Here is a 24,356-nt window from a genome sequence, read left to right as displayed (position 1 = left end):
TAAAGAAAAAAAAATTGTTACCCTTGGCCTATCCCCTATCTCCTAACTATATTATATGGATTTGTTGTGGGAGAACAAGTAATAAAGTAAGATGTTTAGTGAAAATAATGTGACAGTATTGATACAGAGGAAAACATGAAGCAAACACATTATTTTAGACTTGGCCAAAAGTTTTCAGTTATTTTAAAAAGCAACAGCTCCAAAAGTTCATGGGAAATTAAGTTATGTTTATTTGGGTTGAAAAACATTGAACTGTATATGCGTGTATGTGTGTGCACACACACACACACAGATGAAGGGTCTTTAGAAAGTTCACAGTATGAGGAAACTGAATGGTTTTAAATTTTTTCCACTCTTAATTCCGTTTTCCATTAAGTTTCTGAAGACCCTTCATATATCTTATGTTGATCATGGCAAGACATTTTCTGAGTATTCACAAAAATCTATTGTACTTTTTAACACAATGATTTTTTTCATTCAGCTTTTCTCATAGTTCAAGCATTTCAAATAGAAAAGAGAAAATATTTTGGGATAACATATGTATGGTTCATAAAACCAGTAAACAAGGGATGTGTAAGAAAGAGGTAACCATTTCTGTTTCAGTCATAAATCATTCTTCTGTGCTGAATTTCAAGAAAAGAAACCATTGCGGCTCACATTATGTGGAAATAAAGGGACTGTATATCTGGAAATCAACAATTCATTTAAAAAACAGTGATGGGCTAAACAAATAGAAGACAATGTCATTAGACACACAAAATGTCACACAAATTATATAAAGAAAACTTCTGGTAGGAAGCAAACAGAAAGAAAACGGCTTTGCAGGGTGCCTGGTTTTAGGGTGTCTGAGGCTTGTTTGTTTGTTTGTTTATATTTGAAAGGCAGATTTACAGAGAGACGGAGAGACAGAAAGTTCTCCTGTCTGCTGGTTCACTCCCCAAGTGGCCACAATGGCTTGAACTGAACCAATTCAGAGCCAGGAGCCTTCTCCAGGTCTCCCAGGTGGGTACAGGGTCTCAGGGGTTTGCACCATCCTTAACTGCTTTCCCAGGCCACAAATAGGGAGCTGGATGGGAAGTGCAGTAGTCGGGACATGAACTGGCATCCATATAGGATCTCAGCAGTTGCAAGGTTGGGGATTTAGCCACTGAGCCATTCTTCTGGACCTGAACTTGCATCTTTTATTGTAGGTTTTGTGTTAACTAACAGAATATAATAGATTTAATTTGTAAGAAAATTAAACATGCTGGCAAGTCCAATCATTGCCCCTAGTGAGGACCTGCTTCCTTCATCCTCACATGATGGCAGTTAGAATGCAAAGGAGGGGACATATTTGCCTCTACTGATCTCTGTTACAACAGCACGTTAATCTGTTCATAAAGGCCCCGCCATCCTGACTTCAATGACTTGTGGAAGTTTACAACTCTCAACACTGATGCATTGAAAGAGCCAGAATGAGTGTGGCCCAGTCAGGCTGGGTTGCAACATCTGCTAGCAAGTGCCAGGATTGGAAACGGGTCATATCCAGGCTTGACCACAATATTCTCTGGCAGGTACAAGATGTAGAGCTGGAGCATGTCTGGCAGGGGCGCTTTGGGCGCTCCCCTGTTAGGCTGTACTTTCTGCTTGTGACCACAAGAACCAGGGCTGGCTGAGGGCAGATAATGCTGGTCAAGGCAGTGATATCTGTCAGCATTTGTAAGGGCTGGATCTAGGTGGGGTGGATCAAACTGAGCTAAGCAACAGCAGCCATGAATATGCAAAGAGCCAGATGGGATGTGATCTGGGTCAGACTAGGCTGCAGTAGAGGGTAGAAAGTACAAAAACAAAGGCTAGGCCTGGTGCTGTGGCCTAGCTGCTAAAGTCTTCACCCTTAAAGCACCACGATCCTATTTGGGCATGGGTTCTAATCCCAGCAGCCCTGCTTCCCATCTAGCTCCCTGCTTCTGGCCTGGGAAAGCAGTTGAGGACGGCTCAAAGCCTTGGGACCCTGCACATGTGTGGGAGACCTGGAGCAAGTTCCTGGTTCCTGGCTTTGGATTGGCACAGCTCCAGCTGTTGCAGCCACTTGAGGAGTGAATCACCAGAAAGAGGATCTTCCTTTCTGTATTTCCTTCTCTCTGTATATCTAACTTTGTGAGAAAAATAAAATAAATCTTTAAAAAAATACTAAAGGCTGGGGGCAGGCCTGGGAGGGGTTCTTGGTGTCGCTACAACTAGACTGTGGCACCCGCTGGTATGCATGACTGAGTCTCTGATGGAATAGCCAGGTTGGGCTGTAGCACCTGTTGGTTTGTGTGAGATAGGAGACTGGGGTAGAAGTGATCAGGCAGCTGTGTCCACTGGTATGTGCATTGACTGGTACAGGTGGCAGAGCAAACTTGACCCTGCACTGGCTTATGCACACGAGAATAAAGTCTGGGGTTACCCTAGATGAGGTTTCTTGGAGTACTCCCAAACTAGACCACTTGACTCAGACCCCAGCTATCCCTAGAATCATTGGATGTATGTTTCAGCCTTGGAATGCATGTATAGAAACTGAGCCTCCTCAGTTGCTGATGCTTGTGCAGTAGATAGTGTGGCCAGATGTGCATGGGGTATATGCCAGCCAGCTCATCAAAACCAGCAGGGCACCTTGACTGCCTCAACAAATGGTAAAAATCAGAATAGGTTGGACAAATCTGGCCACGCTTTTCAGCATGTTCCTATGTCTGTGGATGCACTGAAGTGTGTTTTATCAATCAGTAGAACTTGGAAAGATTTTCCCATCCCTGGAGCAATGAAATCACCAACCACTTCTCAAAAAATATTAAAATCATTCAAATAACACCCTTGGAAAACACTTCCCAGCATGGTGGTCTCTAAGGTGTCATCAAATGACTGTCGCCCATCTCCAGAATGTAGTTTGATAGCAAGGAGAAGAGAACTCCCCTTCCTCCCTTGAGAACAAAGGAGAAAAAAGAATTGAAACATTTTCTGCAACCAAACTTCCTCCATAACTGACTTTTCTTCTCCCTAATCTGAGACTCACATGGATATGCATCCCTCTCAATTATATAAACAATATTAAAAAGAAAATAAAAATTTGAAAAATTAAAATGTAGTGTATTTTTGGACATCTATTCCAACAAGAATAATTCTTTATAACTATGCTTTTAGGTTAAAATGTTTTTTATTGAGACTTCAATTTGACATGTTGACTATCTTACTGGAATAACAAGGTTTATCTAGCAAGATTATTATTCAAGTAATTTTGTTTTCAGAAAATAACTTTCCTTTCTCTAGGTCTGTGTATTTTTTATTATGGGACCTGAAATTCTAAAAGGGCAAGTAACAGCATGTGATGCCATTCCTGAGCTTACTGCATTCGTTTTTCATTATGCTTCATGGTTAAGAAAACTTGTGAATATGATGAATTTTATTTGCTGTATTAAGGAAGCATGTAAGATGGTAATTGAATGCCATCGAGAGCATTTAAGCAGTTACCACTTCTCTTGTCATGTTTCTTATTTTCATGGGCATTTTCACAAATCTGCCTCCATTGTACTACCTCAGTCTTTGTACTTAACACCTGTCTTTCAGTGTTAGCCAGCTGCTTTACCTTTTCGTATCTGCCTTACGCACTATAATAAATACATATTGTGGCTCCCTGCCATTTTTTTTTCCTAGATATTGGAAGAAAATGATAGTAATAGGGATTCTGGCAACACTCTAAAACAGACCTTGTGTTTTAAGGGGTTGAAACTAGATCTAGAGAACTGTTTTAACTCCATGCATGCTCTCTTACATTATTTTCTCTTATTTAAAGTTTCTCGTTATATTTGAAGAATATCTAAGTCAAGTTTATAATGGACTCGTACTAATTTCTATTTTCAATTTATTCCCTAAGGCTTAAGGAAACTTCTTAGGTAGATTAAGGACAATCCTTTTTGAGATGCAATGTGGAACAATTTACAGGATACGTTGCCAAGAGGAAAATAAGATTAAGAATATAGCTCTTTACGCTCTGATGTGGGACTGCCAGGTATCCTTTCCCCCCCATTCTGCATCTTAAATAAACATAATGTGAACAAAAATATGTAAAGCAGTGCTATTCAGTCTGTGCAACAACAAAAAAGAAGATTTCGGTGTTCCCTGAAAAAGAATAATGAAAGGGGAGGCTTGTAATTATGCCATTTTTTTTTCCTGGCGATAATATCCAGACCACAGGATAAGAATGGAGAGCACAAATTTCTCAGAATTTCTGCTGAATTTTAGAAATCAAGACCAAAATTCAAGAATGTCTAGGGATTTAAAGCTTTTGATACAGAATACTCAAAAATGAAAAAAAAAAAACCCTGTGGAACTAGTATTAACACTTTGGACCTGCAGGTGTGTTTTCTTTGACCTTCAGATGAGAACACATCTGATGCCAAGAAAGGACCATCAAAATATAAGTAATTACTAGATCACATGCAATGCTGAAAATAGTTAATATTCCCCCTGGCTAAAGTGGAGGAAATTATTTATATGTGGAATATTTGATATAATCCACAAAAAATGTATTTCTTTGTGAATAGTTATAAAGTATCCCAAACTAATTGCTTGTGAGAAGGTTTAGAAGCAAATTGTGTGTCACTGCCAAATCAAAAAACTACTTAAATATCTGCCATTCAGTAAAAATTTGCTAGGAATGCAAAATAAAAGTAATAAAAGTAATGCAACAGATTCAGGAGCAAGATTTATTAATATAGACATAACTAAAAATGGTAGAAATTATGGGATGAGTGTATAATTGTTAAAGTGTCTATAGAAAATATCTATGCTTAAGAAGACTGAAGAAAATAAACCTATTAAAGCAAGAATGATATCTACAAGGGACACCCCCCCAAAAAAAAAACCACTTGTGGAGGCAAAAATCAAAATGGCTTAAGTTAAACACATTGAACAGGACTAGGCCAGATTAAAAACTGTGAAAGTTATAAAAAAATCAGAAGCTAACTGTGCAAAACAAAACAAAGTTCAAAGAAGATTTAAAATTGAAAACCATTACTAGCCTGCTGTGTTAATAGAGATAGTCTAACGTGTAATTGATAGGCTGGAAAGAACAGGGAAATCAGAAAATATGGGTCAAAGAAACCATTAAAATATTTTCTAATTTAAAAATCTCTGGAAAAGACCAATTAGCACAAAACAGAAATAACAAGATTTAATTGGGTACATTAAAAAAAGGTAAGGTCAGACTTATATTTATAATGATAAACGACCTTCTTCATAGAAACCAATAGAGGGATATCTTTGCTGAAGAAGGAAACTGGTTTACTGAGAAATTTATAGCCCAGAAAAATTTATTTACAAAATGAAGACAAAGTAGAGCTAAAATTGAATTAGTTACTATGCAGGAAATCTGTAGCAAAAGAAACATTTTATAAGGTTATTTGGTAAAAAGGAAATTATTAACTGGATGGAAATTTATATTTGCACAAAAAAAGAATATCCAAAATTAGAGTTGCGTGTATAAAGTTCAATCCTGTTCTTTTCAATTTTTCCTTTGTAAGGTGACACTTGAAGGCAATAATATTGTTTAATGTTAGCATAACCCAATGTATGACAAAATATGAAAATATATGACAAATAAAAAAAACCATGAAGAGAAAATAAATTATTTTGATGTTTGTAAATTGTATACTAAGTGACATAATGTTATTATTGTTATTCTGTTGATATTGTTATTTGGAGGTAGTCTTTGTTTTAAATAAGCCATAAACAAACTTAACCCATTATTCTAGAATAAATCGCCATCTCTGTCTCTGTGGAAACATGTAGGTGAATCTATGGAAAATCGTCTCAACACAAAGTAAGCTCTGTGCTAGGAGAAAATATTTTCAAAACCTGTTTCTAAAGTATTTCATGCATACAAAGAACTATTAAAATTTAATAATAGACAGTTTACATATGTTTCAAACAGATAATTTATCAAAAGATGTTTTATGCATGGCATTAAACTCATAAAAAGTTAGTCATTAGTATGTTATTCAAGAATTCCTAAGTAAATTGGCATAATAGATGACTTTACCTCAAAATAATAATATGAAGCATTGATGAGTGTGTGGTGCAATGGGAGCACTCATTCATCATTCATGGAGTTAAAAAGTTTGAGAAACAGTTGGTTTTGCTGACACATTTAAGTGCATCATTATCAAATGACCAATAATCTGTCTTCTGGCTATTCAAGCATGAGAAAATAAAGTGAATATTATCATAAATATAGAAATATGTATAAAGTTCTATTCATAACATCCCCAGACTAGAAGCCGATCAAGAATTCTTCTCCTGACGATACATAAGTGAAGTATCAGTTCTGTACAATTGAATGCACCTCAGCCATATAGAAGAACAAACTAATGATGCATGAATCAATATGGATAAGTCAAGAGCAACATACTCAAAGGAGAAAAGTCAGACACAAAAATATTGCATAAGGTAATTTATGATGAAATTCTAAAAACAGAGTAACTAGTGTGAGTAAGTCCTTGAATCATTACCTGGGTTGGGAATGAGACATTAACTAGAACAGGATGTGAGACAATTTGGGGGAATGGAAAAACACTCTCCATCTTAATTGTGGTGCTGGTCACATTAGATTATCTTTTTAGAATGGTTGAATTGTGTTTAAATTTTCTGCCATAAAAATATGAAATGGGGCTATTGTTGTGGTACATTGGCTTAAGTCACTGTTTGAGACACGTGCAACCCTTATGGAATGCCAGTTTGAGTCCTGGTTTCTCTGCTTTCTGTTAATGCACACACCTTGGGCGGTAACCTAGTTACTTAAGTCCTGCTGACTTCCTGTAGGAGAGAGGCTTGAGCTGAATTAGGGACTCATGTTTTGAATCTAGCCCAATCCTAAATATCATGAGCATTTGGAGAGTGAACCAGTGGATGAAGGAGATCTTTTTCGTTTGTTTGTTTTATGACACAGTTTGATAGGCTCTGGGATTCTCCCAACCCCTCCCCAAACCCTCCCCCATGTTGGATTCCTCCACATTGTTGCTATAGTAGTGCAGTTAATATCCAGTCATAGTTCCTTCATTGCAGGCATGTACCATGCATAGAGTCCAGCATCCTATTGTCCAGATAAATTCAGCAGTTTCATTGGGAGACCACCCCCTGTCTGAAAGTATAGCTGGCAGAATATCATCCTTTCCAATGTAACTCCACAACACAACATCAATAACAATTTATAACATCATGGAGTTAATTGACATGGTATTGAGTAACCATTATGTTAGAAAATGTAAGTTCCTAACCATATCCTGTTACTATTTCATTGACATTTCAGTTTTAGTTTATATACAACCAGCTGCTATACACCTTAAAATGGCTATAGGGTACTATTCAGCTGTCTTGTGTCTATTTTTGTTTTTATGTTTAGCAGGTTATAGTATTGAAGCGTGATTTTTACTGAACTTGGCGAAATTTAGGATAGCCCAAACAGGCTTAAAACCCTAACAAGGCATATGTTAACACTTGAGGCACAGAACATTTTTAGGATGGGTGTGCAGAGAAACCGTCAATATCTTAGTGAGGAGTAACTGATCTTTGTGTCCTACCTAGTAAGGTGTATGTGAGTCCAAGCTGACCATTTCCTGTCTGTTCTACACTTTCCTTATTGGGCTCTGTCTATTTGTTCCAATTTTGAGGGGGTGGAAGTTTACTTCTGTTTGACGATCGCTCAGGGCTCCTGGCTGTTGTTCTGATGACATTAGATCCTGCGAGGAAGGATCTGGGCTTCTTCCAACCCATATGGGGGATCCAAACAGCAGTGGATGACCTTAGAATTCTCGGCCTCTGAGGGCACTCCAATTCCCCGTGGTCTCCTTGACAGTTGGGATATAGTCCTTGGTGCCCATACTGATAGTCCTTGGTGAGGATCCAGGAGTCTCTAGGGTTGGGATACAAGCCTCCTCCTGTTCTCCTGCTCCACTCTCAGATTCCCCTCCTCCTGCTCTGTGCATATGACCTCCTGTTAAGAGGTTGTCAGGATCACTCTTGATTCCCCTGTATGTCTTTGTAGTTTTGCTACTGTCTAATGCTGATTCGAGCCTGTTGTCTGTTTTACCTGTTTGTTTTTGATAGGTTATACTTAACCTCTTCTTCACACATTTTAAGAAGGTGGATGATTTCTCTGCTCTCCCAACCCATTACAGAATAGCATAGAGTATTGAAAGTATTAGGTTTTACAGTTCTTTGGTGTAGATCATAAGCAGTCTGACTCACATTGATTGCTGGTTCATTGGTTATGTTACAGTATCTTATTGCATGTGATACAGACTGCTTGAGGTTGAAATAATATTACAATCTATAGGTACTATTTTTTGGATTGACAACCTTTCATCTTAAATTAAGGGGAACATGTGGAATCTAACCTTTTGGAATTGGCTCATTTTCCTTAGCATAATGGTTTTCAGTAGAGCCCATTTGGCCACAAAGAACTGCATTTCGTTTGTTTTAATAGCTGAGTAGTATTTCATGGAGTAGGTGAACCATAGCTTTCTTATCCAATCTTCTGTTGATGGGCATTTCGGTTGCTTCCAAGTTTTTGCAATTATTGATTGTGTTGCTATGAACATAGGGGGGCATGTTGATTCCTTGTGTAAGAGGTGTTTTGAGGGAGATCTTATTATCTACTGTCTCTTATCATCACTTTGTGTCCCCTTATCCTTTTCTCCCACTTTTCTCCCTTCCTCTATCTTCCTATCTCCCCTTGCCCTACCTCTCTCTCTCTGGATCTTCCCAAGTGCCTTTTGAAAAAACATTTTAAAGACATGTGTTCCTCCAGTATTTCAGCAAACATTGTTTGCCAGTTGGTTATTTTTTCCCACATTGTTACAAGTAAGCTGTGATTAATAAATTAGCATTTCATGAGATTTTATAATTATTGAAATTTATTTCATAGGGAGAGACACAGTGGAGAAAAACAAGTTTCATTAGCTGGTTTGTAGCTTTCCTGCCAAGTGCCTGCCAAGGCTGAGACAGGGCCAAGCCAAAGCTGGGAGCCAAAACTCAAACCAGATCTCCCATCTGGGTAGCAAGAAGTCAATTACTTGAATGGCCCCTGGCTTGTTTCCTGGGGTCCTCACTGGTGCAAAGCTGAAGTCAGGGCTGGAACCAAACACCAAACCCAGACACTTTGATGTGGGACACAAGACTCTCAACCAATGTGCTACCTGCTAGGCCAGATACTTATCCCTTACTGCCTATTTTAAATTACTGATATTGAAATTTAGTGAATAAGATGGTGATTAGACTAGTGAAGATACACACATATAATGCTATACATGTAATTTGAGCATTAGTTCTCAGACATAGCTTCCTGCTAACAATCACTGTGGAAATCAGCAGAGATGTGATTTAAGACTCCTGCTAGCTGCAGATGGCACCCACAATCAGCTAATTGTTCTTGATTTTGGCCAGGTCCAACCTTAGTTATTGATAGAATTTGGGAAGTGACTCAGCAGTTGAGAGTGTTCTTTGTATCTATGTCTGCCTTTCAAGTAGCGACTTAACTTTTTTAAAAGCCAGATTGGAGTGCTCTAAAACTTCGCCATGACTTTAGAAGCTATTTCAGGCATCACTGCCTCTTTTTTTCTGCTCTATTAATGGGCACAAAAGGGAAATACAACTTAAGCTCGTTTTAGCTTTTAGAATTTTCCTTCCTAGGACAGCTAGAATAAGTCTTACGATCCGGCCTATATTTTTACCTCTTTACTTTCCTCTATATCTCAATTGTAGTATTTCTTGTGATATTAATAAACATTTACTGGGCATGTATTATTTACATATCAGTGCTAAAACTTTGTTGAATGAAGTATAATTTTTCCCATCTCATAGGTCATGAGCAACTTGCAAACTCACATAGCTCATAAGGAAGTGGGGATTTGATTACAGGTAGACTGACTTTAATATCTATTCCTTAAACTATGAAACTTCAAACTGCAAATTATAAATTCTGGTTTATGAGAAAATCAACCTAATAGATATGGTTAATCAAGCCCCTCTTTCTTCCTTGTAATTATTTTTTTGGATTGAATCCAGTTGATGATAGTTTTACAAGTACTCCATGTGCTGGTTTGAATGGTTCTATTTAAGAAACATATTAAGGTACATAAAAAAAAGTTTGTGGAAAATGCATATGATGAAAATAACATACATGGATGTCAAAGTTCTTGCACCCAAATAAGCATCCTTTAATTGCATTTTATCTGAACTTTTTGAAGCTCCATCTTATATCTAGCAATTGCAATATGGAAATAGTTGCTGAACTTTTCAATGCCTTTCTTTTATTATTCCCAAAATACAGATATTGATTTAGGATAAAATGTTCTGACACATAGTAGATCTTCTCTAATAACAAGCTTGGTGTGTTTTCTGTAGAAGTGGTTGGCATGGTGGCTACTATTTCCACTCTGAATTTCAGTGAGGGTGAAGTGATTTTGTCTAATATGCAAAGGGCGTTTTAAAGTGTTACAATATCTTATTGCATGTGAACATTCATTTTCAGTTTGACTGTTTTAGAAATTGCAGTGTGTTCTGTACCAACATATGCTCTTGAAAGGACAATTAGCTCATTTGCAGTTGGTAATAGGTCAGTTATGTTGGCAAAATGCAAAAGTTATATAGCTTTGTATATGATTTATTCTGGGCAGTGGAAAGCAGAGTAGCCAAAATAAAAGTGTAACCAACTATGAGAAAGGAAGCCCCCAATTTGAACATTGTCTAATCATTGAGAGTCCCTTTTCCTCAGTTTAAAAGAAATAGAAAATAGCAGCAGGTGTTTGTGTATAGAGCTGCCTTTTAGAAAGGATGCTGCTCTGGCATGTCTGACCCTTCAATTTTGTTCAGATTGCACTGGCTGTGCTCCTTTCAGTGGCAAGTTCACTGGCTGGGAATTTGCTTTCAAAGTGTATTTCTTCTCACAAATTTTAATTAAAGTCCTGCAATGCTTCTACTGAATTGCATCTTAAAAATACAATTCTAGACTAAACTATATGCTTGGGTAACCCAAATTATCTTCTTACATACTAGTATTATTATTTTCTGGTTATGTGCTCCATAAATTGCATATGTTTTGAAAGATTTTCCAAGAATCTATTCGCCCCCTGTCCTCGATCCTGTTATTTTTGGTATGTCATTTTGTTTGCAGTGTGAGGTTTACAGGATACATGTGTCTTGTCCTTACTTAAATACAGTTTTAGGAACTTGAACCTCTGCAGGTCTGAAATAACTTATGGCTTCTGGAAATTTGAGTGTGCTGAACAGTTTGTAAATTATATAGCAACTTCCTTCCTTAGAAAGATGGTTTTATTTCTTTATCACAACTAGCACTTTATTTGTTTCTTATTATTCCACTGTGAAAATCCCAGTTGGACTCTTTTTTTTAAGTCTTCAAGATTCCCAACTTACACTTCATGCTATATCAGCAATAGCATATACATTTTATTTTATTTATTGAATCTTTTGTCACAAAATTACTTTTCCTCACTTAAAATACACAAGTTATACAGCTGGTGATAAAAGGCCAAAGCATTACCATTTCTTTATTGAGCTACTTTCTATACAATAAATGAATCCAATAATTGGCACCCTTAGTGAGTACATTTATATATCCCTAGTGTTTTGCTTGAGTTGTGACTAATTCTGACAATTATATTTTTATATTTGGTAAATATTATCATAGGTTTCTAGATTAAAAAGTACAAAATAATTCTAGAATTTTTAGATTTCTTGTAGAATACATCAGAAAATCTACTTAGTTTTATTAGATAGGAAATTGTTATTAAAATCTCAATGACATCCTTTTTTTTTTGCCAAATAATGGGTGAATTTCTTTCCATATCCATTATCTAAAATCATTTTCAGAACAATAATGGGGATTCATTAAATATTTTCTTAAAAATTTATCCCCAGTTTTTTGTTATAGCTTCTGATGTGCTTTTTTGTAAATCAGAACTGGAATATGAAAGTCTTGCAACAAAATAATTTTACAGATAAAGTCAATCACTGAGTATATGTTTGGACATGCCTTAGAAGTTTAGACTTTCAATACAGACTTTATCTTGAGTTACCAGATTCTTGTGAAATGTTTTAAAATGTACTTTTAACAGTTAAATTAGTGTTCTGTTTCATGACTTTGGTTAAATTTCTCAGTGCACCTGAGTCACAGTTGTCTTTCATATAGAAAATATGTCTTTTGTATAGAAAATAAACGTTCGTCTGCTTTGAATCATTCGAATGAGTAAGTGTGGTAGAGTTCCCAGGGACTGAAATGTAGTATATTGCAAAAAAATATTAGCTGTGAATAGCTTTATCATTATTATGAAATTTAGGAATTGCAATGTATTCGTTGCCCTGCTCCCTATGTTTCCTATCTTTCCTAACCTGGGCAGGCCTGAGCTGGTGAACGATTTAACTGCACTAGTTAGCTGCATTATTGCATGAACTTAATCTGGTTTCCGGAGATGAAACAGAATGAGCATCATGGCTCATGGCTGTCCGTAGTGAAAAATAGCTGGAAATCAGACAAACAGCTTCATTGCTAAGATTGTTTCCGGGCTAAAAGTTCTTCCAACAGCTGTTTGTTTTGGCCATTAACATATCCATTCTTCTTCTTCTTCTTTTTTTTTTTAATCTAGAGGAAATACTTATTTTCTTTAAAAAGAAAATGCAGGCTGGTTATTTCTGAAGTCAGGAAGAACTCCTGTCCCGTCACTGTTGTGGTCTTTTGGCTTCTTTGACAGTTGGACTAAAGGGCTTTTCCTTTTGTTTTTCTCCTCTTTTCCACTCTGAACGCTCAGACGGGAGCTGTAGTGAGAAGAGAAATCAAAAGTAGGAGCTCTTTATTCCCAGAGAAGGAACTCTCTAACATATACCTTCAAGAAGAGTTTACTCCCCCAAAGGAGTATTTAGTATTACATAGACAGTGACTCATTGAACAGAGGGAGAAAAGGGGGAGCAAAGACATGAACGGAGAGAGCAGAGAGAGAATAAAAATACAAGAAATCCAGCCAGCAAGATTCTGAACAACAATGTAAGAAAATTTTGCTTCATCCAGAAATATTAGTAGTTTTTAATTTTTTTAACATCAGAATGACTGCTAGTTTTGTTTAAATTATTTGTTCTGGAAATACTAAAGTCTACTAGACTGAGGTTAGAGGCATTTTCTTTGGCAGCAGGAAGATACTTTTATAAAAGCCATGCCTGTACTTGGGGTTGCCTCGAAACCGAGACAGCCAGCTGTTGGGTCAAAGCCTGTTCATACTGCTCTTCCGATACCAAATCTTGGCACTACTGGACAACGGCACTGTTCCTCAAGACCTTTGGAACTTGCTGAAGCAGAGAGCTCGATGCTTTCTTGTCAGCTTACATTAAAATCAACCTGTGAATTTGGAAAGAAGAAACCCTTCCCAGGAAAAGCCAAGGAGAAAGAAGACAGCAAGGTTAGTAGGTTACCTCTGGACTTGCATAGCTGAATGCAAAGCTCCTTTTAGTTGTACCAGAAAACCCATTGCATAACAGAGACTAATAGAGGAAACCAGTGTGAGAACTGTGTTTAGAATGATGAAAAACTAAGTATTTAGCTTATGTAAAGACTGCCTGTGTTTTTGGTTTGTATTTGTAGAAGTTTTGAGCAAAATTCTCTGAATATGTATATATTGTAATCAGTTTGTATTAGATGGTAATGAAGTGCCTGATTTGTTCTAGACGCTGCTGAATCACTAATAACCACAAACCATTCACAGATGTAAAAAAAGAGGACCTATTTTCATTCATGGTACAATGTAATAGGAGATTTATTTCTAATATATGGATACTGTCACTTTTCTCTAAATGGTGTTTGCACTTTGAACAGTTTCTGTTTGTGTATTTTTATAATAGACTGCTTACTTCACTATATTATGAAGGAAAATGAAATATTACTTCTCTTGATAACACACATTTGTCTGGATTTTCTCTTGTAAATTGAAACCCTACTGTTTTACTTACTACTGACATCTTTAGTTATTTAATTGATGCCAGTGTGTTAGCCATAGCTCACAGCTTTAGCTTGCTAAGCCATGCTACACTCCCTTTCTCTAGCTGTTAGGTGCTGTGGACACCTTACCACTGATGAACCCGGGGACTCTTGTGAAACCTTGATAGGTGCTCTTTCTTAAATGTAGCATTAATTATGATGTCCCACTCTTCAAAGTCATCATGATCACCTCTAGTTTCTTATGAAATGATTTGCTTTAATGTCTGATCTGAAAAGGATAAAAACGATGGATAAAAGAGAAACAAGTATATAGTATTGAAATCAGCTCTGCAAGAAAAGAAAGCCTCTCCTGTGATCTGACATGCCTAGTCCATCTGTCTTTAGCTGATCATGTCTTATGGCAACAGTCCGTAGGCAATTTATTTCATAACGTCTTTGTTGACTCTCCCTATTCCTCCTTTTTTTTTTCAGGATTCGTTGTAGAGGTACTCACAGCATCTTTATATATCACTGTTTTAATTATATGGATATTTCTTCCTACCTCCACAAAATTGAAACTACTTAAAAGACAGGATCCATATCTTATTCTGTACTCCAACCCTTCCCTGTCCAAGGAACAATTGTGTAGCAGTTAATTGTGTAGCAATTGTGTAGCAATTGTGAATGAGTTAATACAGGAATGAATGAATCAATGAGTTAATTTATAATTATTTTAAGAATGATTGTTTATTCATCTCCTTGAAACTTTCATCATAAAACAATAGAACTGAAATGAATGAGTTTTACAATTATAGCTCTAAGAAAATAAAAAGAAAAAAGTTGATTAAGAGAAAATATTTCATTATTGGGTTATAGTTCTCAGTACAATATGAGTAATTCACAGTGAAAATAGGAAAGTGTAAAATTATTAGGAACACTTAACATATTCAACTTTCCACAGATAATTAAAAGCAAGTGGCAGATGATTCTATTCACTTCTTATGTATCGTGGTTTATCTGGAGTTGGTAGAAAGACTAGGTAGACCCATTGTCTCCGCTGACTGTGGCTTTCCTAACAGCATGTTCACTTCAACTCCAAATGGCCTTGGCTTATGACTACCAGACTTGACTACTTTGAGCACTGTTTTCAATAGAATTTTGGTTGATCTTTTTGGTTAACAAACATATTAATCAAATGTTTGATATTTCAACAAGACTCTGTGGCAAGCAAAGTTGTATTTATAAGATGTTTTTCCATGCCACTTATCAGATTAAAAACCTTTTATAACAAATGTAAAGAATGCCTGGTCAGCATTTCAGAACACTTCTAAATGTTGACAGAAGTACAGTTGGTGTTTTGCTTTTAGTTTTTGAGCAACTAGAGCAAAGAGTGGAAATGACAAAAATATTTGTGTTAGCAAGAAGTAAGATTTGGCTATAAATAATAGAAATCTCAAGATAACACTGGCATAAATAAGGTAAGAGTTTATTTCTTTCTGGTGAAAAAGCATTTGAGTTAAGTGGCTCATGCCTGGTAGCGTGACTTTATGAAGCTGATAGTGAACCAAGTACTCTCTGGGTTGCATATCACTTGTAGTTTCCATCTTGGGCTCCACTATAGTAAAAGATTATACCCAATTCTATCACTAAGGATTCCTCTGCATTCCACTAGCCAATATGTAATTCCAAGCCCTTACCTAGTTTCAGTGGATGAGTAAAAATGGAGTTTTTATACTAGCAGTCATGTACGTAGCTAAAAAATGATGGGTTTTATTTCTAAGGAAAAATCCTCTCATTGATAGGACCCACAATAGTTGGCTATCATTTAAAAAGATTTATGTGGAGCAATACCAAACCATCTGAAAGTCTAATTTGAGAGAGAAAACAAGCACAATAATTGCAGTTTTTAAAGATTTATATTTTTTTATTATTTTTTTATTGGAAAGGCGGATATACAGAGAGGAAAGACAGAGAGGAAGATCTTCCGTCCGATGATTCACTCCCCAAGTGAGCGCAATGGCCGATGCCATGCCGATCCGAAGCCAGGAGCCTCTTCCGGGTCTCCCACGCGGGTGCAGGGTCCCAAGGCTTTGGGCCGTCCTCTGCTGCTTTCCCGGGCCACAGGCAGGGAGCTGGAAGGGAAGCTGGGCTGCGGGGATAGAACCGGCGCCCATATGGGTCCCGGGCGTGCAAGGCGAGGACCTTAACCACTTGCGCCACCGTGCTGGGCCCAATAATTGCAGTTTTGTGACTTCAATCCACAATTCTCTTGTCCTATTACTGTTTTTGGTTTGTGAAAATGCCATCACTCCAAACGTTTAATCTTGAGTTGGTAGGCTAATACTTGATGATATACATTATCATCTCACATCCCATAATGTTTGAGAAATTGGAGATATCACTGTGTATGACATCCTTTTTCTTTTTTTGAAGTATTTATTACTATTTATACTGAATGTCAGATATGCCGAGAGAAGGAGAGAGAGAGATCTTCCATGTACTGGTTCACTCCCCAAAAAGGCCACAATGGCTGGAGCTTAGCCAATCAAAATCCAGGAGTCAGGAGCTTTCTCCAGGTCTCCCACATGGGAGCAAGGTCTCAAGGGCTTGGGCCAACCACCACTGCCTTCCCAGGTAACAAGCAGGGGGCTGAATCAAAAGTGCAGCAACCAGACCCACACAGGTGAATATAAAGGAATGCTGGTGCTGCAAGATGTTGGATTAGCCTTGAACCACCACTCCAGTCCCTCTTTGTGTTACATCTTGCATAAATCCCAACCCTCCTACCACCCACATTGGCCCATTGTCAGGTGTTTTTTGTTTTTTTGTGTGGTTTTTTTTTTTGGATCAATTATTTCAATAGTTCTAGATTAGTATCCTTTCCTAATGCCTGTCCATTGTCAAGTGTCTACCAACTGTATCATCCTATTAAGGTCACAAAAATATTCATTGCTTCTTACATTTCACGGTTTCATCATGCGGGTATTCCAGTCTCTGAATTATTACTTTTTATTTTCCATAGCTCCATCCAACTACTGTATACCTGTGTGATTTTTCCTGGGTGCACCCTGATTCTTCAGGTAGTTCAGTTCCACTATGTGTTTTTTTAACTGAATAATACTGTTTCCAGACTTGATAGCACATACACTTGGAAAATTCACCAGAATATTTCAAGTGGTTTATGTTTTCTTTAGCCATACATTGTTGTAGTTGCTTGCTTGTTTTATGTTTTCTATTCTCTTTCCTCATATGGATTCATTTTTCTATTCCTCCTGGGCTTTTACCCTCATGAAGTAAAAAGTCATTTTGTTCTGGATACATTATTTAAAGACATAGAAGTTTAGGTTTAAAAGAGCTCTGTTTTGCCCCAGCTCAGCAAATAAAATAGTGTTAAACACTAGTTACCACTATTCAGGAAGGTTCTAAGACTGTATTTACTTCTAAGAATGCTTACTGCTCTTGACGTCTTCAAGTCCAACTTCCTTCCCATAAACCACTACCACTTCCTCACTGCTACTGTATTTTCAATGTGTTTTTGGTTTTGTGTCCACTTACCCCTCCTCTCTGTGCAAACTCGATTTTACATATATATATATTCCTTCAGATTGCTCAGTTCCACTATGTGTTTTCTTTGCTCTTTTTTCAAGTGCCTACCCTGTATGTTATGGGAAATTTCTCATTTAATTCTCATGATGTTTCAAAGAAGGCACGTTGTCAACCTTCATGGAGAGGCAAACTGAGGCTTTGAGAGAGTTGAGGGAGGGGATACTTCTCAATGAGATCATACTGATAATGAATACAAGCAGGTCCTTCTGAAGTCTGTTTCCCTCATACTATAAGTAACCTCTCTTCCTAATATAACGGCAATATCCCCAACACTCATGTCAAAAGTCAAAGAAAAATCAGACTAGAACGGATAAAATGACTAGTACTGACACTTTGAAAACAGAAGATGCTTGAAAGCATACATTACCATAGACATATGACATAAAAATAAAACAAATGCAGCAGATATGTACAAGCAAATGTGTTGTATACATAGAATTGCTGATAAAGACAATACTTTCTTTTGATTTTCTGAATTCATTTGCCTTTTATTTGAAAGACCAAGAGTCAGAGAAGGAGAGACCATGGCATAGATCCTCCATCTGCTGGTTTATCTCCAAATGCCTGCAATAGCTGGGATCCTATCGAACTCAAGCCAGGATGTAAGAACTCAATCCTGGATCACTCCTGGAGGTGACAATGATGGGGCTTCAATAGCTGTCACTGCCACATCCCCGAGTGTGCCCTATCAGGAAGCCAGAATCAGAAGCAGAGTCAGGGTTTGTAACCAGGCAGTTTGGTATGGGATGCATCCCTCCTCAGCCAAATATGCCCAGGAACCATTCTTTTACAGGTTTTAGGGCTGAGAGAAGTCCCATTTCACTAGACCATTCAGAAATATTTTGTGAGTTGTTGAAATTTAATAGGCAGATAGGAATTAAGTAAAGAGAGGAAAGCTTTCTTTTAAGGAACAAATTACATAAATGAGTTATAATTGGAACAGAATATTTATGGGAATTCAGCAGGTTTGAATCAGAACGTCAGTGGAGGTAAACTTTATTAGGTAGGTAATGGAGGAAAGGCTCTTATGTCAAAATAAGACAAAAATAAAAAATTACACTAATGGTATTTAGGAGAAATCACGGTTTGGAAAATCTGATATGAACTATAGTTCAAAAGCTTGCTATAAGCCAGGTTGCTGGATAGGCATTTGATGGAATATGGTAATAATTCTTTATGATAATCGGCATTATTGTTCCCATTTTGCAGATGAATAAACTAAGGTTTAGAAGACTTAATTTGCTTATCAGTTTCTCAATGCTAGGGTATAGCAGGATGAGGAATCTAAGGTGTTGTGGTTACAAAAATATTATTCTTATCCAGTAAACTTAAACAGTTGCAGTAAACATTTTTGCTGAGGTCAGTGAGAGGGAAGGTGGGTTATTGATTGATTTGGTTTCTATACAGAATGGTAGAGTTTATTTCATGAATTAAATTAGCCTTGCTGGTGAATTGTCAATAAATCACTGGTAGTGTCCAAGTGCTTAGAATTATTGTGAGAAAACAAATTAAGGTGACACATAGTCTCTGTTGGATTGTATGACTAACAAGAAATAAATAAAAGGAGCCCCATGATAGAAATATTACAGCAGATGTCAGTAGAGTAGATGGCAGGCCCTGGCCTCCAGCTGTTTCCTATTGGAGAAGCAGTCTGGTTGCTGAGGACTGTCAGCACTCCTGTTGGCTTGCTCACATGGTAGCATTTCCAAGGCTGGCCAGGCCTACAGCTGCGTAGGTCAGCTCTGGGGTCCCTGGGTGATTCTGTCTTCCTTGTCTAGTTCTGCTGTGCTTGCACATTTATTTCTGTTATTTAAAGAAACATGATCATTTCTTTTTCAGCTCTTGCTCCAACTTAAATTGTTAAATTGTTTAAGTCTGTTTTAATTGTTTTCACCTTTGTGGTAGTAATTGCATAAGAATGCAGTAATTATGCATGAATTACAGCACTTTCTGTATTGGCACAAGTCTCATCTTTGGATCATCGCTCTTTTTGGGCTTAAAATAACAATTGGTGGAAACACGGTCATTATTTTAGTTTGTGATTTACGGTTTTAAACAAGCCTGGAGTGATAGCCTGGTGGCTCTATCCAATATGAGCGCCAGTTTATATCCTGGCTGCTCTACTTCCCATCCAGCACTCTGCTTATGGCCTGGGAAAGCAGTGAAGGTTGGCCCAAAGCCTTGGGACTCTGAACCTGCATGGAAGACCTAGAAAAAATTCCTGGCTGCTGGCTTTGGATCAGCTCAGCTCTGGCCCTTGCAGCCACTTTGGGAGTGAACCAGCAGACGGAAGATTTTTCTCTCTGTTTCTCCTCTCTGTGAATCTGCCTTTTCAATAAAAATAAGTTTAATAAATCTAATAAAAATTTATTCTTAATTTTTTGTATCCAATATCATAGCTAAGTTAGTTTTTTAGATAAGAAGAGCATTTAATACAATAAATGCTTATCATTATTATATTAATGTCTAATTATAATATATAATTTATATATAACAAAGACATGTTATATAAATATATAATTGATATCTTAATTCCATATGTCATATAAATAATGTATTGCTAATATATGAATATAAATCATATAAATAATTATTTATGTAGTGTTTATATAACTAATATATCAGTGTATTAAATGCTGATAAAACAAAGTCATTTAGTGTGGCATACATTTTTTAAGCAAAATAATTATTGTATTGTTTGTATTTATTCTGTCATATTGACAATTACCTGTGGCAAGTTTTCAACTGGAAAGATTGGTGGACATAATTAAAATAATATTGAATTAGAAATTGAAAGCTTTGAATTAAACTTCAGCTGGTCCTTCAAATGAGATGTCATTTAAGATCTCTGAAATGCACTCTCTGTATATAATTAATGAGGAATAGCATTCCTAATTGCTAGGACTCATAGTTATTGTCTCCTGTCTTTTGCTTTCCTGATTTTGTCCTCTAAGTTCTCGCATTTCTATTTTGGTTTCAGTACTCTTCTTTCCTATGGATCCTTTTACAAATTATTTGTATTGTGTGAACATAGCTTGTGTATTTCACAATAGAGATTTAAGACATACTTCCTGTTCTTTCTACCCTCCTACCCACTGATCTACATGCTTATTTTTGTGCCAGTTACCAGGGTGTTTTGATTATTACTGCTCTTAATATGTCCCAAAATCTGGTATGGTGATGGTGACAGGCCTGTTTTGCTTTTTAAGGTTGCTCTAGGTACTCCAGTCTTTCTATGCGCATATGAAGTTTAACATCATGTTTTTTTCTACACATGAAAAGAATATTGTTATTTTGATTAGGATCACATTGAAATTGTGAATTATTTTGGGTAGTATGGGCATTTTGACAATTCTGCAATCAATGAGTAAGGCAAAATTTTCATTTTTTTGTGTGTCTCTTTTCATTTATTTCTTTAATGTTTTATAATTTTCATTATAGAAATCTTTCATACCTTTGGTTATATTTATACCAAGGTGTTTAAATTTTTGGTAGTTGTTGTGAATGGTACTGATCTTATAGGTTCTTTTTCAGTGTTGTCCTTGGTTCTAGCACAATGGCTCGTTGGCTAAATCCTCAGTGATGTCCCCATTTGTGTATATAAATGCTTTTAATTTTTGTGTATGGATTTTATATCCTCTAGCTTTCCCAAGCTCTCCTTGAGTTTTTAATAGTCTTTGAAGTGCTTTGGTTTCTTTACATATTGGATCATATCACCTGCAAACAGGGATAATTTGAATTTCCCCTTTGGTTCCCTTTGATTTTCTTTTTCTTGTTTAATGGCTCTTTCTAAACGATCGGCACTATTTGGAGTAGTAAAAGTGAAAGCGGACTTCCTTGTAGAGCTAGAGAAAGAGAGAAAGATCTAGAAAGTCACCTGGTTTACCCCCATAAATGACAGCAGCAGTAAGGTCTGGTCAGCCCAAGGCCAGGAGCTGGGAACTTCGTCCGGTTCTCTCACAGGTACATGGTGGTGTTTTTTTTTTTCCACCACCATGCGAGTATTTGGACCATCATTTGTTGCCTTCCAGTTTCATCAGCAGAAATCTGGTTTGGAAGCAGAGTAGCTGGGACATGAACTGGTACTCTAAGAAGGCTTCTGTAGCAAAATGCCAGCCCCCAAAATATACTATTTTAGATAACTGTAGTAACAATTTTCTTTTATTATTTTTAAACATGTTGCCTTTCATATATATGTGTATATATATATATTTATTTATTTATTTTAATTGGAGACTCAGATTTTACAGAGAGAAGGAGAGACAGAGAGGAAGATAGTTCATCTGCTGGTTCCATTCCCCAAGTGGCCACAATCAGCTGAGCTGGATTGTGAGCAAGGAGCCAAGAGCCTCTTTTGGGTCTGGATTGTGAGCAAGGAGCCAGGAGCCTCTTTTGGGTCTCTCATGCAAGTACAGAGTCCCAAGGCCTTGGGCTGTCCTCCATTGCTTTCCCAGGCCACAGGTAGGGAGCTGGATCTGAAGTGGAGCCACCAGGATATGAACTGGCACACATATGGGACTTGGCACTTGCAAGGCAAGAACTTTAGCCACTAGGCTATTGTACTGGGCCTTCATAAGATCATTGTAAACACAAATGACGTATTACATATAACCTATATGTAATACAGTACACATTATTAGTGATCATTTATTACCTTTTTGCATTATAGTAGTATGAATGAATGTATCTGATAATTTAATATGAAATTTAATAATATTAATGATTGTTAAATAAAGAGGTGACAATTAATTCTCCATCTATTAAAGCCACCTTTTAACCTTGTACCTAACTTTAACTTGTCAAAATAATTGTAGAAAAGGAGAATTTATATTTACCAAAGTATGAAATACTTTGCTGACTTTACAAAATTACAGATCATTCATCAATCCTGGTATAAAACCACACAGGAAGTGTGAGTTTGATTAGAGGTGGTAGCATGGTGGGCGTTGAATGCCACAGAGAGAAGTTTGAACTTGCTCTTTCCCGCTCAGGAGGGAGGATGCTGAGTCTCATTGTGATGTAATTAAGGCTTGTTTTAGAAAAATGATGAAATGATTCGTAAGATCCAGTAAAGGGGGTAGAGTTCTAAATGCAGAGGAGAGGGAAAGTGTAGGAGATCAGAATTTTCAATGAAGCATAAAGCTCCACAGTTGAAGAAGGATAAGTCTAGTGAATGAAGTTATAAACGTTGGGATTCATTATCAGCAATCAAAAATGTCCTAAGACTTTAGAGTAAGTATCCTTTCTCCACACAGAAATGTACAGTTGAGTTAGAAATGATCATTGCTAACTTGGCAACACTTGACAGGTAAAACTGAAGATAAATGCAGTTGTTAGTAGTTCTCATTTGTAGAATGTTCCATTCAGTTAATCATTTCAATTAAGCAGATGTCGAAATCAAGCTTGATGGTATGTTGGAGTGGAGCTGAAGTGTCCGCGTTGGTTCAGACCTGTTTGACTTCTATGTCCCCACTTTGTCTCTCCCCTTGTCTCCCCTCTCCCCCAAACAATGCATAAACCACAGTCAAGAGTTGTTCACTATCTTTATGGACACTGAGTCATACAATAGAACAAAGAAATATATAGATTTTTGCCAGGAGCATTAAACTAATTTTGAACTCTTCCTCCTCCCACATTTTTTTTAAAGTGTTTTTCTTTGGCTTACTGGGCACTGGGAATAATAGAGATATTTCAGTATCTGTGGGAGAGTGCATTAGTCAGTTACATGTCGTAACTTTCACAGTGAAAATCATTGAATAGTTTAAAAATAAAAAAAAAAAATCTGATTGGAGAAAAAGCCAGCAGATGAAGAGTCTCTGGCAGAAACTAGTGTTTTCCTAGTAAAACAATGCAATGTTTATGCACTATTATGAATGTAAATGTAATATGCAATTTTATGAAAACATAAACAAAACCAATGGGATCTCTATTCTCATTTCCTTATTTTGATCTTGCAAAGGTTGCCTTCATTAAATTCTGAAAATGTTGGGTGGGTAGATTTTCAATTTTTTCAAAATGAAATGCACTAGAACAAATGCTACATATATTTAAAATGACATTGTACTAGCTAATATAGTGCCAATTTTTATCACAGATAAACCTTAGTTAGTTTAACAAGCAGAAACTTACTCTACACATCCATGTTACGACCCCATAGAGTTCAACACTGACAACCTAGAGCCCACAAGCCAAATGCAGCCTGATGCTTTTTATTGGAATACAGATATGGCATGATATGTTATATGTGTTACGTGTTGTCATGGCTGTTGATTTTTATTTTGTTGTTCTTGTTGTGTGTGTGTTTTTTTTTTTTATGGCAGCAACACTTAAAATAGACTGCATGGCCTGCAAACACTAAATATCTGTATAAGGAAATATCTAATGACTGATGGTTATGGATAACAATGTAAGCCAGATTCTTTCCAACTCAGGGTTTCATTATCCCACCTAAACCCAGTCACCAGTGAGAGAGAGGAAACCAGGAAGGTTATTAATGTTTGAAACTTGGCAATTCCATATCATCTTCACAATTCCAATGGTCAGAATTCAGTCACATGACAATAGTTTATTGCAAGGAGGGCTAAATGCTTTATTCTAGCTGTGTGTCTAAGAATCAAGGGGAATGGCTGATTTAATTCTTACCTATATGTGCTGAGCCAGAGACTAATTCCTTGGTCAAGAGTAGGTTATTGGGGCCGAGTATGATAGCTCAATTGGCTGATCCTTCCCCGCTGCAAATACTGCTGTCCCATGTGGG

The 24,356-nt window shown here is 36.9% G+C and overlaps 1 protein-coding gene across 3 annotated transcripts in view; it reads left to right on the top strand.

Annotated features, from left to right (window-relative positions):
- The first annotated feature begins 12,722 nt into the window (after positions 1-12,722).
- The window catches only part of NAV3 (neuron navigator 3), a 317,473-nt gene continuing 305,839 nt past the window's right edge, over positions 12,723-24,356 (top strand). For 2 of the 3 annotated variants that reach the window (XM_040981262.1, XM_040981256.1), the window contains exon 1: positions 12,723-13,478. In XM_040981262.1, the coding sequence (XP_040837196.1) occupies positions 13,236-13,478 (243 nt within the window). In that variant the 5' untranslated portion in view covers positions 12,723-13,235. The remainder of the gene's footprint in view (positions 13,479-24,356) is intronic. The other variant, XM_040981269.1, reaches the window with a different exon arrangement.

This window comes from Ochotona curzoniae, unplaced genomic scaffold (assembly GCF_017591425.1).
Source record: "Ochotona curzoniae isolate NIBS_2020 unplaced genomic scaffold, NIBS_Ocur_1.0 contig_1014, whole genome shotgun sequence".
NCBI lineage: Eukaryota > Metazoa > Chordata > Mammalia > Lagomorpha > Ochotonidae > Ochotona > Ochotona curzoniae.
This window is presented reverse-complemented; position numbering and strand designations above follow the sequence as displayed.